The sequence below is a fragment of the Entelurus aequoreus genome, linkage group LG18 (assembly GCF_033978785.1).
Source record: "Entelurus aequoreus isolate RoL-2023_Sb linkage group LG18, RoL_Eaeq_v1.1, whole genome shotgun sequence".
NCBI lineage: Eukaryota > Metazoa > Chordata > Actinopteri > Syngnathiformes > Syngnathidae > Entelurus > Entelurus aequoreus.
The window spans coordinates 41,591,144-41,610,305 of record NC_084748.1 but is presented as its reverse complement, the minus strand read 5'-3'; the positions used below and the strand labels follow the sequence as shown (position 1 = coordinate 41,610,305).

Genomic DNA, 19,162 nt, shown 5'->3' with positions numbered 1-19,162 from the left:
ATTCTGAAATCACGAGTGTCTCAAAGGGCTGCACAAGCCACAACGACATCCTCGGCTCAGATCCCACATCAGGGCAAGGAAAAACTCAACCAAATGGGACAATGAGAAATCTTGGAGGGAACCGCAGATGTGGGGACCCCACCCCTGGGCGACCGGTGCAATAAAGACATACTGCAAAAAAGATACTCAAAAGATCAGCACTCAGATAATTTGAGCAATTTTATCCAAAATGTTAGTCGCTCTCCCAAGTTTTAAACTCAACTTGGGGGCTAGTCTAGTGTCATTCATTACCTGGCCGGTTGAATAGCCCTGCACTAGGAAGTACATTATTTCATCATTACAATTTGACTTAGTGTTGCTTAAAGCTATTTATCTATGTGTCCATGCTCGTATTGAACACACAGTATTTATTTTGTGTTGCCATGTGGTTTTGCACGCTTTCTTAACCACGTTTTAAAGCATTTGCTCTCAATTTACTGTAGCATCTCAAACCATCTACTTCCATTTTTTTTTTTTTTTTTTACAAAATGTCAATGTTGGGATTAGGGAGTTACTTGGTTTGTCCATAAACTTGGCATTTATACAGCGAAACCAAGCTGTTTTAGAATGAAGCCAGACACTAGATGAAATCGGTCTAAGCAGCCTCAGACGCTGGCCTACATTCAGTCAATCGAGAGCGCAGAATTACAGCTCCCACACACCGGCAGACACACTTATGTAACAAACTCAGCAACAACACTTATCGTGTGTTCTGGTACCTCACACCTGAGAACCACCCGCAGAGGTGCAATATTGGAAAGCGAAACCTGTCTTAGAATAAAAACTGCCATTTTCATGCCATCTGTAAGTGCATGAAAAGTGCATAATAAGGGACATATACTTTTTTTTGTGGTCTACATCAGTGTTTTTGTCTGGTGTGCCGTGGGAAATGTTGTAATTTCGCCCATTTGGGCTAAAAATATTTTTTTGCAAACCAGTAGTTATAACCCGCAAATAATGTGACGTTGTTGAGTGTTGGTGTTGTCTAGAGCTCGGCAGAGTCACCATGTTATACTCTTCCATATCAGTAGGTGGCAGCAAGTAGCTAATGTCGTAGATGTCGATGTCGGGAACATGGTTTGTCGTGATCACAATATGCAGACGACAGTTTAAACCACAAAAAAACCAAAGGCGATTGCCGTTAAAATAAAAAGGCATTGAAGCTTAGGGAAGGCTATGCAAAACGAAAGTGAAACTAATCTGGCTGCAAAGTAAACAAAAACAAAACGCTGGATGACAGCAAAGACTTACAGCGTGTGGAGCAGAGACAGCGTCCACAAAGTACATCCGAACATGACAATTACAATTAGAGATGTCCGATAATGGCTTTTTTGCCGATATCCGATATTCCGATATTGTCCAACTCTTAATTACCAATTCCGATATCAATACCGATACACTACCGTTCAAAAGTTTGGGGTCACCCAAACAATTTTGTGGAATAGCCTTAATTTCTAAGAACAAGAATAGACTGTCGAGTTTCAGATGAAAGTTATTTTTTTCTGGCCATTTTGAGCGTTTAATTGACCCCACAAATGTGATGCTCCAGAAACTCAATCTGCTCAAAGGAAGGTCAGTTTTGTAGCTTCTGTAACGAGCTGAACTGTTTTCAGATGTGTGAACATGATTGCATAAGGGTTTTCTAATCATCAATTAGCCTTCTGAGCCAATGAGCAAACACACTGTACCATTAGAACACTGGAGTGATAGTTGCTGGAAATGGGCCTCTATACACCTATGTACATATTGCACCAAAAACCAAACATTTGCAGCTAGAATAGTCATTTGCCACATTATCAATGTATAGAGTGTATTTCTTTAAAGTTAAGACTAGTTTAAAGTTATCTTCATTGAAAAGTGCAGTGCTTTTCCTTCAAAAATAAGGAAATTTCAATGTGACCCCAAACTTTTGAACGGTAGTGTATATACAGTCGTGGAATTAACACATTATTATGTCTAATTTTGTTGCGATGCCCCGCTGGATGCATTAAACAATGTAACAAGGTTTTCCAAAATAAATCAACTCAAGTTCTGGAAAAAAATGCTAACATGGCACTGCCATATTTATTATTGAAGTCACAAAGTGCATTATTTTTTTTAACATGCCTCAAAACAGCAGCTTGGAATTTGGGACATGCTCTCCCTGAGAGAGCTTGAGGAGGTTGAGGTGGGCGGGATTGGAGGGGGTTGCGTTGAGGTGGGGGTGTAGGGGTTAGCGGGGGGTGTATATTGTAGCGTCCCGGAAGAGTTAGTGCTGCAAGGGTTTCCGGGTATTTGTTCTGTTGTGTTTATGTTGTGTTACGGTGTGGATGTCCTCCCGAAATGTGTTTGTCATTCTTGTTTGGTGTGGGTTCACAGTGTGGCGCATATTTGTAACAGTGTTAAAGTTGTTTATACAGCCCACCCTCAGTGTGACCTGTATGGCTGTTGACCAAGTATGCCTTGCATTCACTTGTGTGTGTGAAAAGCCGTAGATATTATGTGATTTGGCCGGCACGCAAAGGCATTGCCTTTGTGTGCCCCCCATATTGCACGCCCCCCATATTGTTGTCCGGGTGGAAATCGTGAGAAATTCGGGAGAATGGTTGACCCGGAAGATTTTCGGGAGGGGCACTGAAATTCGGGAGTCTCCCGGGAAAATCGGGAGGGTTGGCAAGTATGACTGGGAGACGCAACTGCTCTGTACTTCTCCCTACGTCCGTGTACCACTCCGTACAGCGGCGTTTTAAAAAGTCATACATTTTACTTTTGAAACCGATACCGATAATTTTCGATATTATATTATAAAGCATTTAGCGGCCGATAATATCGGCAGTCCGATATTATCGGACATCTCTAATTACAATCAACAATGTCCCCACAAAGAAGGATAGCGTCCGCAGAACTTGTTATGAATAGCGCTCAAAGACATGAAACTGCTACAGGAAAATACCAACAAAAAGGAAAAGACACCAAAATAGGAGCGCAAGAAAAGAACTAAATCACAGGAAAATACCAACAAAAACAAAAAGACACCAAAATAGGACCGCAAGAAAAGAACTAAATCACTACACACAGGAAAACAGCAAAAAAGTCAAAATAAGTCATAGTGTGATGTGACAGGTCGTGACAGTACTTTGAGACAAGAGCTATAGAGATGCATGCTTGGTTATGGTTTGAATTCATATCCTAAAATTGCGGGAACGACTTTTTATTGTCAATATCGGCTGCATTTTTTTATGTTTTCTGCTGGTGGTGTGCCTCCGGATTTTTTCAATGAAAAAAATGCGCCTTGGCTCAAAAAAGGTTGAAAAACACTGGTCTACATAACATGTAATGGTGGTGCGTTGGTCAAAATGTTGCATAGATTTTGTTCTCCAGAACATCTTTAAGCCGCTTTCTGATTGTGTCTTCAGAATGCGTGCGCGGTTTTGTGGGCAGTCTTATTTACATGCCAAAGTCCTCCTCCAGGCCAAGTCCTCTTCGACTGCATCTCCACCTGGTCAACCATGTTGTAGTTGTTAGCACTTCCATATAGTTTCTACTGACAGATACTGTATAAGTTAGAACTAGGCTCTACTTTTTATTTGAAATGACAACAGCGGAGAATTGCAGCATGAATGTGAATGTACGAGCCAGTTTTCCCCACAAGAGGATAGAGGAAAAGAAAGAACTTATTGACTCTGACTGGATAAAAATGGATGACTCGCACAAAGCTCTTCGGGTAAACCTCTCCCAAATTTGAAGATATCCGCTGGCGTAACTATGGCAAACTACGTCACTAAAGTCTCACATTCCAAACAGCTCGTTTGGAGCAAGTTCGGAAGAAGGCAAGATTGTTTTATAAATATCTCCGCCTTGCCTCCAATGTTAGATTTCAAATTTTCAAGACCTATAAAACATTAATGGAGGTGTTTGGATGTTTTCTTAAAGGGCTTTATAGGCAGAATAGAGCAAAAAAAAAGAAAAATCAGTTTTTGTCTTACGTAAGAATTGTGAATGACTCTTTAATATTCAAAATATGTGCTGATCATCAAAACGGCCACGGTACTGGAATGAGAATATGTACATATAACTATTTAATACGCGCAAAGTAATTCATCAACACTAATCACCGTTTGAAAAATACTAGTTTGCGTTTTATTTAGCACGTGCAAACTGACAGTTCCACACAGGATCAGTGCTTAAGCTGCAAAGACAGACGATGGAGAATCCTCTGTCATACGTGTGGGTGTGTGTGTGTGTCAATATTTTGGACATTGTCTATTCAGCAATTTCCTTTTATAATTGCATTGCTACTGGATGACTTCAGGGGGAACTGCACTTTTTTAAAGAATGTTGCCTATTGTTTACAATCATTATGAAAGACATGGTGATGTATTTTTTTCAATGCATTCTAACTAAGAATGTCCGATAATGGCTTTTTTGCTGATACCAGATATTCCGATATTGTCAACTCTTAATTATCGATTCTGATATCAACCGATACCGATACATACAGTCTTGGAATTAACACATTATTATGCCTAATTGTGTTGTGATGCCCCGCCGGATGCATTAAACAATGTAACTTTACCATGAATTGATGAACGTGGACCCCGACTTAAAAAAGTTGATAAACTTATTCGGGTGTTACCATTTAGTGGTCAATTGTACGGAATATGTACTGTACTGTGCAATCTACTAATACAAGTTTCAATCAGTCAATCAAAAACAAGGTTTTCCAAAATAAGAGAACAACTTCAACTCCAGTTATGGAAAAAAGCGCCAACATGGCACTGCCATATTTATTATTGAAGTCACAAAGTGCATTATTTTTTTTAACATGCCTCAAAACAGCAGCTTGGAATTTGGGACATGCTCTCCCTGAGATAATCCTGATACCCATTACAACTATGGGAAATACTTCACAAAGTGCATTATTTTTTATTTTTTAAACATGCCTCAAAACAACAGTTACAAAAACAATGAAGGCACACAGCTTCAGTCCAGAGTATACTAGACTCCAGTATACTCTGGACTGAAGCTGTGTGCTTTCATTGTTTTAGGGCCTACGTCCGTGTTTTACCGGATATGTACCGCTCCGTACAGCAACGTTTTAAAAAGTCATTAATTTTACTTTTTGAAACCGATACCGATAATTTCCGATATTACATTCTAAAGCATTTATCGGCAGGCCGATATATCGGACATCTCTAATTCTAACTCGTAAATAAAAGTCCGCTTACAGTGGAGCCAAAGGGAAGTCCTCTTTTCCGCCTATAAAACCCAATTAAAAAACATTCAAAAAGCGCCAACAATACTCAAATTATATAAGTATATACCGTATATAAATATTCAGGGTTTCTTCGAGACTGCCAAGAAACCTGTGGCGATGGGGGCGTAGACAGGGATGTGGTTATGGGGTGTCACCATGACGTCATCGAGTAATTAGCAAAATTTGCTATGATGGTATTTTTTTTTTTTTGTAAAGCTCAAACAATGTATACATAGATTTAAAAACAAATATTTTACTATTAATTAGGATTAACATATGTTTTTCTATCATTTTGCCATATTTTCAAATGTTGTTGCTGCTTATTGTACAATGTACTTTGTTGAGATTTTTTCAAGTGTCTAGAGACTTTTAATGAGTTTTTTTTAATCAAAAACAACTAGCAACAAATCTAGCATCTTTTTATGGAGTTATTATAAAATGTACAAACCCCAAAACCAGTGAAGTTGGCACGTTACTATGATTATGTCGATATTTTTTGCCATCACAACATCTGCATTCGTTTTTTTTTATTCATATTATGTTTATAAACTCAGGAAATACATCCCTGGACACATGAGGACTTTGAATATGACCAATGTGTGATCCTGTAACGACTTGGTATCGGATTGATGCCCAAATTTGTGGTATCATCCAAAACTAATGTAAAGTATCAAACAACAGAAGAATAAGTGATTATTACATTTTAACAGAAGTGTAGACAGAACATGTTAAAAGAGAAAGTAAGCAGATATTAACAGTAAATGAACAAGTACATTAATAATTCATTTTCTACCACTTGTCCTTAATAATTTTGACAAAATAATAGAATGGAAAATGACACAATATGTTACTGCATATGTCAGCAGCTAAATTAGGAGCCTTTTTTTGTTTACTTACTACTAAAAGACAAGTTGTCTAGTACGTTCACTATTTTATTTAAGGACTAAATTGCAATAAGAAACGTATGTTTAATGTACCGTAAGATTTTTTGTTAAAATAAAGCCAATAATGCCATTTTTTTGTGGTCCCCTTTATTTAGAAAAGTACCGAAAAGTATCGAAATAATTATTGTTACCAAAATATTGGTATCGAGACAACAGTAGTACAAATGACAATAGTTTTTCTTTTGTTCTTTAAAAAATCGGCAGTTTACTGGGGCACTTGACCTCGATCCCACAAGGGAGGAGCTGTATCCTTATCTGTCTAATATTCTTAGTCTGTTCTTTAACTAATTGGATCAATGCTGGGGCTTTAATTAGAATGCTCAGGTGGTGTAAACTTACAGACGCTGCAAGAGCAGTAGGTGGCTTCATCTAGGCAGACTAAAATAGAACTGTTAATTGTTACAATAATATTTAGAGAGAATATAGGACAGGATTGGAATCAAGTGTGTGTTCTATTGATAGTGTTATTATCACGTCATATAGGGCGAGCTGTATATGGTCTATGTTTATACTGCCTCACTGGTACCTTTGCAACCTCATTATACTATTGGCTAAGTTTTATATTCATAAATGTACGTTTCTCAATACCTGACCTGTTTTTTGTGCCTTTAAAAAATAATTAGAAATGCACTTTAAAACGCTTTCTACCTCTAACAACCAAAAAGCTGTGAAAACTATGACGCTGTGCTCCAAATTTGGATTATTTACGGAACTTGTGTGAGCCTATGGCAGAGCTGTCAAACGTACGGCCCGAGGGCCGGATCAGGCCCGCAAACAGGTTTTATCTGGCCCGTGGGATGAGTTTGCCAAGTATGAAAATGTACCTGAAATTTTTGAATGAAAGAAACAGCTGTTCTAAATGTGTCCCCAGGATGTCGCAATAGCAATTATTTGTATCTTTGTAGATGACGCTACATATGTACAAAATAAACCACATGATGTTAGTACATCAGTGGAGGAAAATGATCAAACTACATAAATAACATACTGTAATTGGATTTTGATATGGTTTTTTTTATATTGATAGATTGAAAATTAATCTCAGGATTCTAAGAACATTACTGTCATATTGAATATAAAAACAAATGTTTGTGTTTGCAAACCTTACAAAAGCATATGTTTCTAGTAAAACTCACAAAGGTACATTATTTAAGGCATTTTTAGACATATTGCATGTTTTGTTTAGGACTTATGTTTAAATAACTGTCATATTCAGTATTACAGTTATCCTCCAACATTATCACATAATTTATTCAGAAAATATAAATAACGACAAATAAAGTATATATACTATTATTAACCACAACAGGTAATTAATACAAAAAACCCCAAAACAACAACATTATGATTCGTACAATTTCAGAATATGCTCGTTCTATTTTTAAACAAAGAAAACAATCTGAAGTTCTCTTTATTTTTAAGTTATTGTGCCGTGATTTTGCCAGTCCGGCCCACTTGGGAGTAGATTTTTCTCCATGTGGCACCCCGATCTAAAATGAGTTTGACATCCCTGAAACATTCATCTCAGGATTCTAAGAACATTACTGTCATATTGAGTATAAAACCAAATGTTTGTGTTTGCAAACCTTACAAAAGCATATGTTTCTAGTAAAACTCACAAAGATACATTATTTAAGGCATTATTAGACATATTGCATGTTTTGTTTAGGAGTTATGTTTAAATGACTGTCATATTGAATATGACAGTTATACTCCAACATTATCACATCATTTATTCAGAAAATATAAATATCGGCAAATAAAGTATATATACTTTTAACCACAACAGGTAATTGAAAACAAAAAAACAACAATGTTATGATTCGCACAATTTCAGAATGTGCTCGTTCTATTTTTAAACAAAGAAAACAATCTGAGGTTGTCTTTATTTTTAAGCTATCGTGTATGTATATATATTAGGGCTGCAACAACTAATCGATTACATCGATTAAAATTGATTATTAAAATAGTTGCCGATTAATTTAGTCATCGATTCGTTGGATCTATGCTATGCGCAGAGGTTTGTTTTTTTTTGTTTTTGTTTTTTTAATACAATTTTTTTTTTTTTTTTTTTACTAAACCTTTATTTAAAACTGCAACATTTACAAACAGCTGAGAAACAATAATCAAAATAAGTATGGTGCCAGTATGCTGTTTTTTTTCAATAAAATACTGGATAGGATAGAAATGTAGTTTGTCTCTTTTATCCGATTATTAATCGATTAATCGAAGTAATAATAGACAGATTAATCGATTATCAAATTAATCGTTAGTTGCAGCCCTAATATATATATATATATATATATATATATATATATATATATATATATATATATATATATATATATATATATATATATATATATATATATATATATATATATATATATATATATATATATATCGACAAATAAAGTTTATACACTCTTAAACAAAACATGCAACATGTCTCATAATGCCTTAAATAATGTATCTTTTTGAGTTTTACTAGAAACATGCTTTTGTAAGGTTGGCAAACACAAACATTTGTTTTTATACTCAATATGACAGTAATGTTCTTAGAATCCTGAGATTAATTTTTCAGGGGTGTCAAACTCATTTTAGATCGGGGGGCCACATGTAGAAAAATCTACTCCCAAGTGGGCCGGACTGGTAAAATCAGGGCACGATAACTTAAAAATAAAGACGACTTAAGTATTCTTTGTTTAAAAATAGAACGAGCACATTCTGAAATTGTACAAATCATAATGTTGTTGTTTTTTTTACAATTGCCTGTTGTGGTTAATAGAAAATATACTTTATTTGTCGATATTTATATTCTCTGAATAAATTATGTGATAATGTTGGAGTATAACTGTCATACTCAATATGTCAGTTATTTAAACATAACTCCTAAACAAAACATGCAATATGTCTAAAAATGCCTTAAATAATGTATCTTTGTGAGTTTTACTAGAAACATATGCTTTTGTAAGGTTTGCAAACACAAACATTTGTTTTTGTAACGTTCTTAGAATCCTGAGACTAATTTTTCAGGGGTGTCGAACTCATTCTCAGGATTCTAATAACATTACTGTCACATTGAGTGTAAAAACAAATGTTTGTGTTTGCAAACCTTACAAAATCGTGTTTCTAGTAAAACTCACAAAGATACATTATTTAAGGCATTAAATGCATGTTTTTGTTTAGGCACAATATGACAGTTATACTTCAACATTATCACATAATTTATTCAAAAAATATAAATAATGACAAATAAAGTATATATACTATTAACCACAACATGTAATTGAAAACAAAACAACAACATTATGATTCGTACAATTTCAGAATGTGCTCGTTCTATTTTTAAACAAAGAAAACAATCTGAAGTTGTTTTTATTTTTAAGTTATCGTGTGTATATATATATAAATATCGACAAATAAAGTACATATACTATTAACCACAACAGGTAATTGTAAAAAAACAAACAATAAAAACAACATTATGATTTGTATAATTCCAGAATGTGCTTGTTCTATTTTTAAACAAAGAAAACAATTTGAAGTTGTCTTTATTTTTAAGTTATCGTGCCATGATTTTACCAGTCCGCCTACTTGGGAGTAGATTTTTTCTCCGTGTGGCCCCCGATCTAAAATGAGTTTGACACCCCTGAAACATTCATCTCAGGATTCTAAGAACATTACTGTCATATTGAATATCAAACAAATGTTTGTGTTTGCAAACCTTACAAAAGCACATGTTTCTAGTAAAACTCACAAAGATACATTATTTAAGGCATTAAATGCATGTTTTGTTTAGGAGTTATGTTTAAATGACTGTCATATTGAGTATGACAGTTATCCTCCAACATTATCACATAATTTATTCAGAAAATATAAATATTGACAAATAAAGTATATATACTATTAACCACAACATATAATTGAAAACAAAAAATAAAAAAACAACATTATGATTCGTACAATTTCAGAATGTGTTCGTTCTATTTTTAAACAAAGAAAACAATCTGAAGTTCTCTTTATTTTTAAGTTATTGTGCCGGGATTTTACCAGTCTGGCCCACTTGGGAGTAGATTTTTCTCCATGTGGTTTCCGATCTAAAATGAGTTTGACACCCCTGGAAAAATTAATCTCAGGATTCTAAGAACATTACTGTCATATTGAGTATAAAAACAAATGTTTGTGTTTGCAAACCTTACAAAAGCATATGTTTTATAGTAAAACTCACAAAGATACATTATTTAAGGCATTATTAGTTATATTGCATGTTTTGTTTTGGAGTTATGTTTAAATGACTGTCATATTGAATATGACAGTTATACTCCAACATTATCACATCATTTATTCAGAAAATATAAATATCGCCAAATAAAGTTTATATACTGTTAACCACAACAGGTAATTAATACAAAAAACAAAAAAACAACAAAATTATGATTCGCACAATTTCAGAATGTGCTCGTTCTATTTTTAAACAAAGAAAACAATCTGAAGTTGTCTTTATTTTTAAGTTATCGTGTATATATATATATATATATAAATATCGACAAATAAAGTTTATATACCGTATTTTCCGCACTATAAGGCGCACCTTCAATGAATGGCTTATTTTAAAACTTCGTTCATATATAAGGCGCACCGCATTATAAGGCGCATAGAATAGACGCCACAGTAGAGGCTGGGGTTACGTTATGCATCCCGTAGTTGCGAGACCTGTTGTGGCTCAACATCGGTCCATATATAAGGCGCACCGGATTATAAGGCGCACTGTCAGCTTTTGAGAAAATTGGAGGTTTTTAGGTTGCGCCTTATAGTGCGGAAAATACGGTAATGTTAACCACAACAGGTAATTGTAAAAAAAAACAACAACATTATGATTCGTACAATTTCAGAATGTGCTCGTTCTATTTTTAAACAAAGAAAACAATCTGAAGTTGTCTTTATTTTTAAGTTATCGTGCCGTGATTTTAGGACTCCGGCCCACTTGGGAGTAGATTTTTCTACATGTGGCCCCCCATCTAAAATGAGTTTGACACCCCTGGAAAAATTAATCTCAGGATTCTAAGAACATTACTGTCATATTGAGTATAAAAACAAATGTTTGTGTTTGCAAACCTTAAAAAAGCACATGCTTCTAGTAAAACTCGGAAAGATACATTATTTAAGGCATTATTAGACATATTGCATGTTTTGTTTAGGAGTTATGTTTAAATAACTGTCTCATATTGAGTATGGCAGTTATATTCCAACATTATCACATCATTTATTCAAAACATATAAATATTGACAATATATATACACTACCGTTCAAAAGTTTGGGGTCACATTGAAATGTCCTTATTTTTGAAGGAAAAGCACTGTACTTTTCAATGAAGATAACTTTAAACTAGTCTTAACTTTAAAGAAATACACTCTATACATTGCTAATGTGGTAAATGACTATTCTAGCAGCAAATGTCTGGTTTTTGGTGCAATATCTACATAGGTGTATAGAGGCCCATTTCCAGCAACTATCACTCCAGTGTTCTAATGGTACAATGTGTTTGCTCATTGGCTCAGAAGGCTAATTGATGATTAGAAAACCCTTGTGCAATCATGTTCACACATCTGAAAACAGTTTAGCCCGTTACAGAAGCTACAAAACTGACCTTCCTTTGAGCAGATTGAGTTTCTGGAGCATCACATCTGTGGGGTCAATTAAACGCTCAAAATGGCCAGAAAAAGAGAACTTTCATCTGAAACTCGACAGTCTATTCTTGTTCTTAGAAATGAAGGCTCAAACACAAAATTGTTTGGGTGACCCCAAACTTTTGAACGGTAGTGTGTGTATATATATATATATATATATATATATATATATATATATATATATATATATATATATATATATATATATATATATATATATATATATATATATATATATATATATATCGACAAATAAAGTACATATAATAATATTACATATTACCACAACAGGTAAATGTAAAAAACAAAAACAAAAAAAACAACATTATGATTCGTACAATTTCAGAATGTGCTCGTTCTATTTTTAAACAAAGAAAACAATCTGAAGTTGTCTTTATTTTTAAGTTATCTCGTCGTGATTTTACCAGTCTGGCCCACTTGGGAGTAGATTTTTCTCCATGTGGCCCCCCATCTAAAATGAGTTTGACAAGGATTCTAAGAACATTACAAAAACAAATGTTTGTGTTTGCAAACCTTACAAAAGCACATGGTTCTAGTAAAACTCACAAAGATACATTATTTAAGGCATTAAATGCATGTTTTGTTTAGGAGTTATGTTTAAATAACTGTCATATTGAGTATGACGGTTATACTCCAACATTATCACACAATTTAGTCAGAAAATATAAATATCGACAAATAAAGTATATATACTATTAACCACAAGAGGTAATTGAAACCAAAAAAACCAAAAAAAACCATTATGATTCATAATATTTCAGAATGTGCTCGTTCTGAAGTTGTCTTTATTTTTAAGTTATCGTGTGTGTATATATATATATATATATATATATATATATATATATATATATATATATATACACACACACACTACCGTTCAAAAGTTTGGGGTCACATTGAAATGTCCTTATTTTTGAAGGAAAAGCACTGTACTTTTCAATGAAGATAACTTTAAACTAGTCTTAACTTTAAAGAAATACACTCTATACATTGCTAATGTGGTAAATGACTATTCTAGCAGCAAATGTCTGGTTTTTGGTGCAATATCTACATAGGTGTATAGAGGCCCATTTCCAGCAACTATCACTCCAGTGTTCTAATGGTACAATGTGTTTGCTCATTGGCTCAGAAGGCTAATTGATGATTAGAAAACCCTTGTGCAATCATGTTCACACATCTGAAAACAGTTTAGCTCGCTACAGAAGCTACAAAACTCACTTTCCTTTGAGCAGATTGAGTTTCTGGAGCATCACATTTGTGGGGTCAATTAAACGCTCAAAATGGCCAGAAATAGAGAACTTTCATCTGAAACTCGACAGTCTATTTTTGTTCTTAGAAATGAAGGCTATTCCCCAAAATTGTTTGGGTCACCCCAAACTTTTGAACGGTAGTGTGTGTGTATGTATATATATATATATATATATATATATATATATATATATATATATATATATATATATATATATATATATATATATATATATATATACATACATACATACATACATACATACATACATACATACATACATACATACATACATACATATATATATATATATATATATATATATATATATACACACATACATATATATACATACATATATATACATATATACCAGCTATATATATATATATATATATATATATATATATATATATATATATATATATATATATATATATATATATATATATATATATATATATATACATACATACATACATACATACATACATACATACATACATACATACATACATACATACATACATACATACATACATATATATATATATATATATATATATATATATACACACATATATATATATACATACATATATATACATATATACCAGCTATATATATATATATATATATATATATATATATATATATATATATATATATATATATATATATATATATATATATATATATATATATATATATACACATATACATATATATATATATATATATATATATATATATATATATATATATATATATATATATATATATATAGCTGGTATATATGTATATATATAGCTGGTATATATGTATATATATAGCTGGTATATATGTATATATATATATATATATATATATATATATATATATATATATATATATATATATATATATATATATATATATATATATATATATATCGACAAATAAAGTACATATAATATTATTACATATTACCACAACAGGTAAAGGTAAAAAACAAAAACAAAAAAAAACAACATTATGATACGTACAATTTCAGAATGTGCTCGTTCTATTTTTAAACAAAGAAAACAATCTGAAGTTGTCTTTATTTTTAAGTTATCGTGTCGGGATTTTACCAACCTGGCCCACTTGGGAGTATATTTTTCTCCATGTGGCCCCCCATCTAAAATGAGTTTGACACCCTTGAAAAATTAATCTCAGGATTCTAAGAACATTACAAAAACATATGTTTGTGTTTGCAAACCTTACAAAAGCATATGTTTCTAGTAAAACTCACAAAGATACATTATTTAAGGCATTATCAGACATTTTGCATGTTTTGTTTAGGAGTTATGTTTCAATAACTGTCATATTGAGTATGACCGTTATACTCCAACTTTATCACACAATTTAGTCAGAAAATATAAATATCGACAAATAAAGTATATATACTATTAACCACAACAGGTAATTGAAAACAAAAAAAACAACAACATTATGATCCGTACAATTTCAGAATGTGCTCATTCTATTTTGAAACGAAGAAAACAATCTGAAATTGTCTTTATTTTTAAGTTATCGTGCCGTGATTTTACCACTTGGGAGTAGGTTTTTCTCTATGTGGCCCCCAGATCCAGGCACACTAAAATAGAACTGTTAATTGTTACAATGACTCTTAGGAGGATATAGACCAGGATTGGAATCACGTGTGTGTTCTATTGATAGTGTTATTGTCACGTCACAAAGGGGCAAAGCAGTATACACATCATCATACATATTGTTTCACACAAGACACCGCAACTTTCATGTGGCCCCCGCCGCATCACAATAAAGACAATGTCGCCATTAATGTATGCCGGGCCACCATTATTAGCTTACTCGCGGTCGCACCTGGTAGCGAAAGCGTCGAATCGAAGACTATCACCATGTTAGTCCATTTCTTACCGTATAATGCATTTCGCGTTATCTGCCCACCCATTTCTGTCTTCCCTGGAGACGCTTTTATCGCCGCCGTGTATCACAGAGATGCTCTCGCCGGTGACATGATTCCATCCGAAGGTAAGCTGAGCGCCGCCTCTCCTCCCCGACCACTCGCAGCAGTGACGCGCGCCCCGGGCGACCCAAACACCGCTTGAAAGCGTAGCTACGCGGCCATGACGACGGCTGCTCCCCTCCCCTTCATTCAGAGAGCACTTCCCCACGCCCCGAGTAGCCGTCACACATATTAACATAAAGGGTGGAGACTCGAACCTTTAACGCTGTCATTGCCGTTGCAGTGTTTTTTTTTAACCTTTTTTTGGAGCCCAGGCACATTTTTTGCGTTAAAAAAAAAAGAAAAAATCCGGTGGCACACCACCAGCAGAAATCATTAAAAAATGTAACACAGTAGACAACAAAAAGTCGTTGTTACAATTGTTGGATATGACTTTAAACCAGGGGTGTCAAACGTACGGCCCGAGGGCCGGATCAGGCCCGCGAACAGGATTTATCCGGCCCGCTGGATGAGTTTGCTAAGTATAAAAGTTCACCTGAAATGTTTTCCTGAATGGAACAGCTGTTCTAAATGTGTCCACTGGGTGTCGCAATAGCAATTCTTTGTATCTTGATACTGTAGACGATGCTACATACACTACCGTTCAAAGGTTTGGGGTCACCCAAACAATTTTGTGGAATAGCCTTCATTTCTAAGAACAAGAATAGACTGTCGAGTTTCAGATGAAAGTTCTCTTTTTCTGGCCATTTTGAGCGTTTAATTGACCCCACAAATGTGATGCTCCAGAAACTCAATCTGCTCAAAGGAAGGTCAGTTTTGTAGCTTCTGTAACAAGCTAAACTGTTTTCAGATGTGTGAACATGATTGCACAAGGCTTTTCTAATCATCAATTAGCCTTCTGAGCCAATGAGCAAACACATTGTACCATTAGAACACTGGAGTGATAGTTGCTGGAAATGTAGATATTGCACCAAAAACCAGACATTTGCAGCTAGAATAGTCATTTACCACATTAGCAATGTATAGAGTGTATTTCTTTAAAGTTAAGACTAGTTTAAAGTTATCTTCATTGAAAAGTACAGTGCTTTTCCTTCAAAAATAAGGACATTTCAATGTGACCCCAAACTTTTGAACGGTAGTGTATGTACAAAATAATCCACATGATGTTAGTGCACCAGTCGGGGAAAATGATCAAACTACATAAATAACATCCTGTAATTTGATTTTGATATCATTTTTTTATCTTGATAAGATTGAAAATTGACACTAATGAGTTGACTGATGAACATTATCACATCATTTATTCAGAAAATATAAATAACGACAACATGTAAGTGTAAAAAAAACAAACTAACAACATTATGATTTGTACATTTGTGCTTGTTCTATTTTTAAACAAAAAACTAAATCTGACGTTGTCTTTATTTTTAAGTTATCGTGCCGTGATTTTACCAATCCGGCCCACTTGGGAGTAGATTTTTCTCCATGTGGCCCCCGATCTAAAATGAGTTTGACACCCCTGCTTTAAACCATAACCAAGCATGCATCACCAGGCCCGGCCCTAACCAATCTGGCGCCCTAGGCCGGGGGTCGGCAACCCGCGGCTCTAGAGCCGCATGCTGCTCTTTAGCGCCGCCCTAGTGGCTCTCTGGAGATTTTTCAAAAATGTATTAAGAATGGAAAAAGATGAGGGGAAAAAAATCTATTTTTTTGTTTAGTATGGTTTCTGTAGGAGGACAAACATGACACAAACCTCCCTAATTTTTATAAATCACACTGCTTATATTAAACATGCTTCACTGATTCGAGTGTTTGGCGAGCGCCGTTTTGTCCTACTAATTTTGGCGGTCCTTGAACTCACCGTATAGTTTGTTTACATGTATAACTTTCTCCGACTTTCTAGGACAGACCTGGGCATTCTGCGGCCCGCGGGCCGCATCCGGCCCTTTGTGCGTCCCTGTCCGGCCCGCGTGAGGCCAATTATAAATTACAAAATAAATTTTAAAAAGTATCTATGTCGAGTGTGCAATACAACGGTGCTGCTTTTGTTTTGAAAATCGTTATTTGTATTACTTCCGTGTGGACGTATGCGTGATTGTGAGTGAATGTGAACAACTGCAATTACAAAATAAAGTTGAAAAAACATCTATGTCCTGCGCGCAATACAACTGTGCTGCTTTTATTTTGAAAAGTATTATTTATGGGCGTGTGTCCGTGTGTAACCTGCGAGTGAAGGTGCACATGCAGCGACAAGTGATGCACGGTTTACACCCGAGACGCCAAAAAGAGAAAAGTTGATGAGGAATGCCGTGTTTTTAACAACACATGAACTGCAAAGCAACGTCCCCTCACCTAAGGTGCGTGCCTGCGCAATTGCGCACTGCTCAAGCGTCCGCTGCGCGCAGCAAGTATATGCCGCGCACCAAATCAAATCCCATATTCTATGGAATTTTGCAATGCAACTTTGAGTGACAGTGACAACAAGCGGCCCTAATGGTGTTCGTCAACACCGTTCAATTGAACACCGTTCAATTATTGTAACGTCTATCGAGATGCTTCGAGGCCAGGAATTATATCGATCACTTTATTGAGCAAAACTGTTTATATTCGGCCATAACCACACCAAAAACATAAGTAAAACACTTCTATCTCGAAAAACTAGTCCTTTTCTGCCGTACAAACCAGGCCAAAACCAACTTGTCATCTGTCACCAACACGCATAGCACTAAACCACTGGTGCGTTTATGGCCACACAAAAAGTCGGGACAACTCAAACATCACACAAAGTTACACTATGACTCCTCAGTCATACGTGTGCTTATTTTACTGTCATTTATTATTAATGTTAATTTATTTATATTAGTCATGGAATGCTGTTACAAACACTATGTTGAAGTATTACTATTATTATTAATTATTATTATTATTTATCTTACGGTATATATCAAAAATAATATTGAGCAAAATTTAATTGAAATATTGTCGATGTGGCCCTCCAGCAGTGCTCGGGTTGCTCATGCGGCCCCCGGTAAAAATTAATTGCCCACCCCTGTTCTAGGACGTGTTTTATGCCACTTTTTTTCTGTCTCATTTTGTCCACCACACTTTTAACGTTGTGCGTGAGTGCACAAAGGTGAGTTTTGTTGATGTTATTGACTTGTGTGGAGTGCTAGTCAGACATATTTGGTCACTGCATGACTGCAAGCTAATCGATGCTAACATGCTATTTAGGCTAGCTGTATGTACATATTGCATCATTATGCCTCATTTGTAGCTATATTTGAGCTCATTTAGTTTCCTTTAAGTCCTCTTAATTCAATTTATATCTCATGACACATGTAATATGGCTTTTAATTTTTTGCGGCTCCAGACAGATTTGTGTTTGTATTTTTGGTCCAATATGGCTCTTTCAACATTTTGGGTTGCCGACCCCTGCCCTAGGCAATATTTTAGGTGCCCCCCCCCCCCCCCCCCCCCCCCACATCGGCAGTGAAGTGTATATACTCACAAGAAACCGAATAGCTTTGTCTTTGAACTTTTTTGTTTTACTTAAAAAAAGCAAATTAACAATCAGAATAGTTAACAAGATAAAAAAAAATATGGATAAATAAATGAATATATGAAATACAATATTTTTTACATACATAAACACAAAATAAAACGTGTCAACAAGTTGCATATAATAAATTAAAAATACAATATAAATAAGGCACTGCACAAAACAAGATATCAAACCAGTATGACTTTAACAACTATATTACAAAAAAAGGGGATCCTATACAGAGTTCTCTATTTGTGCTTTTTAATATTGCATTAACTAGAATGACTTACAAATTACTGTACACCAGGGAGTACTGTAATTACCTAACATTACATTATTATTTTCCATAACAATTAAGCCCCCTCCACAATATTAACCCGACGTTAAAAAAGAACTAGCTATTTATTGATTAGCAATTGCCGAATCATGTAACATTAGCTTAATGCTAAAAAGCCAGGTTACTATCACATTC

General features: G+C 34.5%; 1 protein-coding gene across 3 annotated transcripts in view; it reads right to left on the bottom strand.

Annotated features, from left to right (window-relative positions):
* The window catches only part of neurl1aa (neuralized E3 ubiquitin protein ligase 1Aa), a 104,761-nt gene extending 89,424 nt beyond the window's left edge, over positions 1 to 15,337 (bottom strand). For all 3 annotated transcript variants that reach the window (XM_062027167.1, XM_062027168.1, XM_062027169.1), the window contains exon 1: positions 15,101 to 15,337. In XM_062027167.1, coding sequence (XP_061883151.1) covers positions 15,101 to 15,134 — 34 coding nt within the window. In that variant the 5' untranslated portion in view covers positions 15,135 to 15,337. The remainder of the gene's footprint in view (positions 1 to 15,100) is intronic.
* Between the last annotated feature and the right edge of the window lie 3,825 nt (positions 15,338 to 19,162).